The 8,743-nt window shown below is 48.9% G+C and overlaps 1 protein-coding gene across 1 annotated transcript; it reads right to left on the bottom strand.

Annotated features, from left to right (window-relative positions):
- Nucleotides 1-6,879: 6,879 nt before the first annotated feature.
- Nucleotides 6,880-7,922, bottom strand: LOC125928743 (olfactory receptor 7C1-like). Its single transcript, XM_049639416.1, has one exon. The coding sequence runs from the start codon at nucleotides 7,828-7,830 to the stop codon at nucleotides 6,880-6,882; it is 951 nt and encodes a 316-aa protein (XP_049495373.1). The 5' UTR covers nucleotides 7,831-7,922.
- Nucleotides 7,923-8,743: the final 821 nt, after the last annotated feature.

The raw sequence follows: 8,743 nt of genomic DNA, 5'->3' as shown, positions 1-8,743 counted from the left end.
TAGATTTCCATAGAAGGAGCTGATAATCTTAGAGAACATTGTAAAATTAAAGAAAAATTGAATGTGGCTTATTTTATGCTAGTGGGGTTCACCTACTAGAAGGTCAGTGATGTCTACATTATTCAGGCTCTGCACAATCTCCCCAGACCATGGCTGATCTGACTGTCAGACCCATCCACTATCCTGACCCCTCTTTCCAACAGAGTTCCATCCTATGCTAATGTACCCCATTAAAGTCAACGTACAGACCTTCAAACCTTAGTTCTAGGAGAAAGCCGAGCGGAGACCCAGCCACGAGCCGTTCCTTGGTTCTTGTGTTGATGGCTCCAATAGCCTGACAAGCACTTCCCTTACTAAGATACCTGGGAGTAGCCCTTCTGGACCACCTCCTTACACTAGACTGAAGCCTAATGTAAGGAGTGCAGGCTTCCTGGATGAAACTGTGGCAGCCTTGACCGGGGTGTGGGAGAAGAAAGGAGGGGCGAGGCTGTGTAAGCCTGGTCCCTTCTACTTAACCGGTAAGATGAGCCATTCTCCATTCCTGGGTTGGTGGGAAGCCAGAGAGTCATGAGTAAGAGAACCGCGTGTGGTAATTTCAGCTGTGGCTTTGAACTTGAAGGTACCCAGGTGTGCCCAGGTGTGCCCGTGACTGCGCAATATGTGGGTCTGAATCAGGAGTGAATTCTGCCATGCCTACATGCACGGGATCGGGTTCCTCTTTGGGTTCCTCTTTGGATTCCCGGGCAGCCTAGGTGAGCACTATTTTCTCCGGTGCTGTCTGCAATTTACCAGCGGTTCAGCTTGTGTTTCCCCTCTGATGCCTTAGGTTTCCGGAAGGTCGGATGCAAACCCATTTCTCCTCTCTTTCCCCCCCAGGGTTTTCTTTTAGCTCAGGGATGGCCCCATGGGGGGCAGGACCAGGATTAGGAAAGGAATGTACTCGAGGAACAAAATGTAAGGGGTGTCTCCTTGGGTCCTGGGCGCCTTACCCTGGTCCAGGCCCCGCGCACCAATTCTCAGCCTAAGCCCTCCCCTTGGTAGCCAGACTTTTCCTTTTAGGCTTTCCCTGCAATGCAGAGTCATCCCTGGAGGTGGAGTGTGCTCTCCTCCCTCTGGGCGCCCTCGCGTTTCCCCCTGGTTCAAGTGCAGGGACTGTGTCTTCCTCTGGGTGGAGGGGTGCATCTTTCCCCTTGACTTTCCTTTGCTTTTCCTCTGGTATCAGCCTCACGCGGTGTCCCCAGGCCTCTGGCCGGCTCGGCCACACACCTCTAACTTTGTTTCTTTTCCAGGCCTCCCCTCAGCTCAGGGCCGCCCCATTCCCCTGCAGGGCCCTTGTGCCTCAACACCTGGAGGTTTCCTCTGGTCGCCCCGGTGTCCCCTCACCCTCGGGGGTGCTGGATTTCCTCAAGGCTCTGCAGCGCGGGTGGTGAGGTCGGCGCATCCCCACCCAGCACCGCATCCCCTCCCGGCAGCGGACCCACATTTGCGCTGCATCAATCTGTGTACCCCCCTCCAGCCATCTGGGCAGGTTTCCTCACAAATTCCTCCCACGGTCTGCGTTTCCCACTTGGGTTCCCTGCGGCCCAACCCGGTGCTCTTTCCTCTGGCTTTCCATTTGACAGGAGTGTTCTCAAACCAAACTTCTCCAGGTCTGTGGCGCACTGAACCCTCTGTTCTCAAGACCCCAGCTTGGCCTTAGCTCATGCGGGAGATAGTAAAATGCTTCCTGACGTCCGCAGTACTAGGAATGTGGTGTTTCTGCTAAAAACACCGGCAACTACAGGTTATGTTACCCAAGAATTTGTCCCAGACAAATTTTTAAAAAGTTTTTATATTATTTTATTTTAGATCTCAAAATGAAAAACTCAATGGTAATAATAAAGGACAGAAGGCAGGCAGGCAGGATCAGGGCAGATATCGCTGGATGGCCGGTGCTCTAGATCTTTCCATAGTGCCAGGGCCCGAAGGCTTCCCTGGGCCAGACTCTCTGTCCTGCTCAGAAACTCGCAGATTGGAGACGTGGGCTTGATTGCTTGAGGAGACTTGCCCCCTGTAACAGACATCTCCTGGGCAGAGATTGGGAAGGGGAGCCCGTGCGTGTGACACCGTCTCACTTTTCCTGGATCTCACCACGATCCCTGCCGCCCGTCTGATGGTTTTCCATGTTGCTGCCTTCTAGGTGGCAGGACAGGGCAATCAAAAGAAAATCACAGCCGTGCCTCTTTTGCACGCCCAAGAAGTCTGGCAGCTCCAGAAACAATGCACCGAATCTCTTACATTTAATCTTTTCTTTTCTTTGGTTTGTCAGTGCTTCACGTCCGCTTCCATTGGACTTAGAGCGTGTTTGCAAAGAGGAGGCAACATGGGGCTCTGAGATAATAGCAAGATGGGGAAGAGGTGCTAGAGGAGAAAACGCATCCCCTTGCTGACTTTGGCCACGGACCTGATGCCCGCTACGAGGCTCGCCTTGGAGTCCACCTTGGGGGCTGCTCTCTGAGGGACCTTATCTGTGTCCTCCCCTGCAGGCATGTGATGTCCACCAGATACAGACCATCAAGGCGACCACCACGCGTCTCTCCTGATCAGTGTCTCACTTTATGGACTCAGCCTCCCGAGCAGACTGTCCCGAGTCCAGATGACATGCCAGAGTGAGATGCTCTGCATTTTCACTTTGGATTTAGCTGATGTGACAATAAGATGGAGGCTGAGGCCCACGGGGGACCACACACAGCAGAAGCAGAGCACTGGGGATTTCACTTTGCCACGCTGTCGGCCAAATGAAAGAAATGCCAACAAAGCAAGTTTCCTCTGCTGATTTCTCCTTGGCTCATGGCTCAATCTGCTCATTTCTCCCCTTTTATTTTCTTCTATTTACATGTTGTTGGCACTATCTAATTTTATCTGGTTGCAATCACAGAGAAGAATTGGGAATTTGGTTTTGGAACCATCAGTAAAATAAGCATTGCTATCATCTGGACTATCTGCTCCCTGTGCTTGGGGCTGAGCTCACACGGCAAGAACTTTCTCTGCACTCAAAAGGGCCTTCTTAACACGAGAAGCTCTATGAAACACCAAAGCCTCCCTTGTTTTCTGTCTCAGCTGTGTGTGTGTGTGTGTGTGTGTGTGTGTGTATTGAGGAAAGGGTTGTAAAGGGTGAAGAGTATAGGTTTTAGAATCAAAAGTCCAGTTTTTGGCTCTAGAACATACCTGCTGTTCAAACCTGGGCTTCCTAAACTTAAAGTCACTTTATGTCACAGACGGTGACTGGAGCTCCAACAATCACAACCATATTCCAGGCAGGAACAAGGAAGATGAAAGGTTAAATATTTTATTATGTTTTTAATCTTTTTAAAAAATATTTATTTATTTTTGAGAGACAGAGAGAGACAGAGCATGAGTGGGGGAGGGGCAGAGAGAGAGGGGGAGACACAGAATCCAAAGTAGGCTCCAGGCTCTGAGCTGTCAGCACAGAGCCTGATGCAGGGCTCAAACCCACGAATTTCGAGATCATGACCTGAGCCGAGGTTGGACGCTTAACTGACTGAGCCACCCAGGCACCCCTATTTTATTTTTAAGTAATCTCTTCACCCAAGGTGGGGCTTGAACTCACAACCTCGAGATCCAGAGTTGCACGCCCCACCGACTGAGCCGGCCAGGAGCCCCCCTGGGCAACTTAGAGTATACTCTTACCGTCTCACGTCTGAAATATGGATTTCAGTCTTGAGTATTGCAATTTAAGAACAACCGTTGCAGACGCAAGGTAACTGAGGCACAAATATGATGCTACTGCAATTAGTGAAATAGAGTGGGAGAGCGGGGAGCAGCTGGAGGGGGAAGGGCAAGTTATTCCTTATGGATAAATGTTGAGTCAGAATCTGAGGAACGATGTGCGACAATGTTACAAAACACATCCTGCGATGAATTTACAGATGTTTACTTTTTCATTTTGGAGACTCAGTCCAGGCCTTTCTCTAATACTCGATGGAAGAAGGCAGTATTCTAGCCAGGGATTGCTTTGCTCTGTTGCATATTGGGGGAATTATGTGGGAGTTCTCCCACTTGAGAGCGAAGTTCTTTCCATCCCGGGCTACGTAAAGTCAGCACGTTTATTTATAATTGTTTTGGGGTGTGTCCTCCATTTTTGGGAGGATCAGCTCTACACCCGCTGACGGACAAGACACCACAAGAGGACTTGGCTGACGTGAAGGTGTGCACCGTTGCAGGCGTGACAGGGGGGTAGGGAGTGAGCCAGAGGGGGTGAGGGCGGACACGACAGAGTCGGCCCCATCCCTCTTCTCAGCCACAGCATCTGAGCAGACTCCCCAGGTGGTACTTCCATCCTGGGTACCGAACATCTCTTACACGTTCTGGAGCTAATTCGGAAGAAGGTGATGTGTTAATCATGGGAGAGAAAGGTTTTTGAGAATCCCGTGTGATTATCTGAGATTGTGGAGGTTCCCTTTCTGTTGATGCATGGAACGATCCCCCAAAGTAAGCGGCTTAAAACGCCAATCAACGTTCAATGGTCAACATCGGTTCTTTGTGTCAGGTGTCCGGGAATGGTTTCACTGAAGTTCTGGTCCGAGGTCTGTCATGGCCTCGTGGGTCGAATGTTGGTTGGTGTGCCAACATCGGAAAGCCCGGCGTGGGCTGGAGGGTCTGCTTCCGGCTGTTTGCAGGAGGCCTCGGTCCCCGACTGTGTGCACTTTTCCACATATGGGCGGATTGAGTGTCCTCACAACGTAGCCACCAGCTTCCCTCAGAGAACGGCAATGAGGGGGAGAGTGAAGGGCGAAGCTTCAGTGTCATTTGTAAGCCTTGGAAGGCTTACATTTCTGTCATATCCTATGGGTTTCAAAGGCCAGCCCTAGTCAGTGTGGGAAGAGAGCCCATGGGGAGGTGTGTGTGTGTGTGTGTGTGTGTGTGTGTGTGAATATCTGGTGGTGGGGGTCCCTAGAGACTGTCCTGAAGTTAGCTCCCATGAGCCTCTTGCTGCAAACATAATTATGAGAATGATGGATGTCAAAACGGAAAAGAGACTGAGATCAGAACTGCTTGGACCACAGGGGGGCAGTCCACAAAAAAGTCTTTGAGGAGTGATTGGTTAGAGGGAATAAAAACAAACTGATCATTGTCAAGGTCATCCCCTGCTTTGAGGGAATAGAACAGAGAGTTTTCTCTGGTATATGAAAGTCTCGTCCCGTCGTATGAACACAGCACATTTAGTTTACCTGTTCATCAGCCATGAAAATGACAAAGCACTGACTCACACTACAATGTGGATGAACTTGACAACATTATGCTGAGTGAGAGAATCCAGACACAAAAGTCATATACTGGATGATTCCACTTACATGAAATATCCAGAACAGGCAAATCATAGAGACAGAAAGCAGATTGGTGGTTTCTGAGGACTGGAGGGGGAAGGAAATGGGGAGTGGCTGCTGAAGGGTCTCCCTTGGGGTGATGAAAATGTCCTGAAACTACACAGTGGGTGATGGTAGCACAATACCGTAAGTATATTTAATGCCCTTGATTAAACGCTTTAAACGGATCAAAATAATAAATTTTATACTGTGTTTATTTGACCACAGTAAAAAAATGTATGATCCCTCTGGATGTCAGTTCACTGCCACACAATAATTATAATGATAGTAACAATATGAAAGTCACTGAACCTGCCACCTGAGTTGACTACCGTTGGCCATGGCAGCCTTCACGGGGCATCTCATGGTAGCCTCTGCCCGCGTCAGGGTGAATAAACCTTTGCTTTGCTCTCTTGGTGTGGACCACCTCTGTGGTCCTCTCCTGCTGACCCAGCCCCAACTCACTTAGCCCCTTTCAGCCCTGCTGAACTTTAATCCTCATGAGTCGTCCATCTATCCCATGGCTGTCCACAGCAGACACTGGGTGGAATTATCTGATCTCTCATCCCAGGGGCTAGCTTCCAACCTGAAGATGTTCAGCTCAGTCTTCTTTGTCTCTCTTTGGGCCCTTGAGAACCTTGTGACCCTTCTGTGGGACCCATGGAGTCCCATAGGAGCCAAGGAGGCTGCGATTGAAACCTGGTGTCCCTCTTAGGTTGATCACACTGCATAGACCTTCCACCTCTGCTAGAGCCATCCCACTTTATGCAGGACCGAACAATGTGACCTTAATTCCCAAGATTCCCAAACAAGAGGTGAGAGATATAATCCCCCATTTATTCCTTTTCATCCTTCAGCACACGCCCTTGGGATTTTTCGTAGGTTCTCTTCCTCTTTGCAAGACACTCCCCTGTGGTTCTCAAGCGGGGGTGATTTGGCGTCTGTGGGGCATTTGGAGACGTTTTTAATTGTTGCAACTTGGCTGGCAATGTTCCTGGCACCTAGTGTTTAGAGGCCTGAGATACCGCTAAACATCCTACAATACACGGGACAGCCCCACAGCAAGGAATGATCCAGCCCCAAATATCAATAACGCCAAAGTTGAGAAATTCTGCCCTACATCAAAGTCTCTTTCTTCCTGGGGACACTGAGATTTATGACTTAGCCATAATGGAGGACAGTGCACAGGAAGAGAAACCAGCTTAATGGTACGGGAACAAAAAGCTGAAGCATCATAAAAAAATGAGCTGACGTTTGCTTAGGACTTGCCTCTAGCATTCCCTGTGCTGAATAATAGAAATTATTCTATTTAATCCTTCTGTCACCCTTATGAGGCATGCACTGTTATAGGTCCATGGAGAAATTGAGGCACAGGGAGGTTGAGCATTTTTCTCAAGCTCACCATCTGTTGAAGGGTGGTACCAGCCTTTAAACCCAGTCAGGGAAATTCTAGAGTCCTCACTATTAAGCGCTCTGTTCTGTTGCCTTTGATCACACTTGTCCCGGCACAGGGTCATTGTTGTTGCCCCTGGGGGGACAACATGCTACAGAGAAGCTTTCTCAGGGCCCTCTTCATGTCCCTGTTCCTCAGGCTGTAGATGAAGGGGTTCATCATGGGAGTGACCACGGTGTACAGGACTGAGGCGAACGCCCCTGTCTGGGAGGCACGTGTCCAGGTGGAACTGAGGTAGACCCCCAGGCATGTGCCATAGAACAAGGACACCACTGAAAGGTGAGACCCGCAGGTGGAGAAAGCTTTGTACTTTCCCCCCGCTGTTGAGATCCTCAGCACAGAAGAGACAATTCGGGAATAAGAGAAAAGGATCCCAGCGAGAGGAACAAAGCCCATCATGCCTGTCACAATATATAATACAACATTATTGATGAAGGTGTCAGAGCAGGCGAGCTGCAGGACCTCAGGGAGTTCACAGAAATAGTGCGGGATTTCAATTACTGCGCAGAAAGAGAGCCGCAGCATGGTTAAACTCTCAGGAAGGGCCCCCAAAGCGCTGATGAGCCAGGTCAGGGCGAGTAACTGGGCACAAAGCTGAGGGTTCATGATGACCGTGTAGTGCAGGGGGTGACAGACGGCCACAAAGCGGTCATAGGCCATTGCAGTCAGGAGTAAATTGTCCAAAAGTCCAAAAACCGTGAAGAAATACATCTGCGCGATGCAGCCTGCGTAGGTAATCACTTTGCTCTGCGTCTGGATGTTCAGCAGCATCTTCGGGACGGTGGTGGAGGTGAAGCAGATGTCCGAGAAGGACAGGTTGGCCAGGAAGAAGTACATGGGCGTGTGGAGGTGGGAGTGTGAGATGATGGCCAGGATGATGAGCAGGTTTCCAAAGACAGTGACCAGGTACAAAGACAGGAACAGCCCAAAGAGAACAGACTGAATCTCTGGCTTCTCAGAAAGTCCCAAGAGGAGAAACACTGGAAGCCTTGAGTGGTTTCTTGGCTCCATCTAAAGGAGTGTCTGCTAAGAACACAAGAAGCCTTCAAGACTAAATTGGTAACGAACAGGCATCTCAGAAACGTAATCACCCTTACCTTGAATCCGATATTGAGGACAGAATTATTTACTCAGTGGTCTCTTCTTTTTTGCTTGTCAATTTGGGCCTTCCAAAGGCCGCCAAATTCCCCTGCATTGCCACCACCAGCTGGGTAACCTACCCGCGAAAACTGACTTTGCACTCAAAGCTGACCTCAAGTTGTTCAGCTGTACTGACACCTGGTTACCCTGCCTTAGCCCTCTCAGATTTCTTTGAATTAATTCATACTTTACTTTCAAATGCCTTTAGAATAAAAGCATAATTGTTATTATTATTTTAATACAGTTTGAAAAGGCTATGGTCCAGGCGTGCCTGAGTGGCTCAGTCGGTTAAGTGTTCAACTCTCGATTTTGGCTCAGGTCATGATCTCATGGTTCGTGAGTTCAAGCCCCTCGTTGGGCTCTGTGCTGGTGGCACAGAGCCTGCTTGGGATTCTCTCTCCCCATCTGTCCTTCCCCTGTTCGCACAGGTGTGCTTTCTCTCTCTCAAAAATAAATAAACATTAAAAAAAAGAGGCTAAGATCTGTTTACATAATTTACATAAGCTATGGTAATGTCCTGATATTTTTCCACTTGACCATTTAAAATGTATGACAGGCCAATAATCAAAGAAGAAACTGAGTCATCAACCAACTTTACCTCCCAGAAAGGATGCCAAATTACTAATTTTGAAATCTCACAAGACCTACTTGCCATAAATAAAAATTATTTGGAAGCATGTGAAAATAAACGTCCCAGTGAGTCTTCTGAAACTATTTTAATCATGATACAAAAACCAACAGTCCTCTACAATAGCAGCAAGACAACAAAAAGCACAGATTAATC

This window comes from Panthera uncia, chromosome A2, assembly GCF_023721935.1.
Source record: "Panthera uncia isolate 11264 chromosome A2, Puncia_PCG_1.0, whole genome shotgun sequence".
NCBI classification, from domain to species: domain Eukaryota; kingdom Metazoa; phylum Chordata; class Mammalia; order Carnivora; family Felidae; genus Panthera; species Panthera uncia.
Note: the sequence above shows the minus strand (reverse complement) of the source record. Positions and strands in the feature narration are given on the sequence as shown.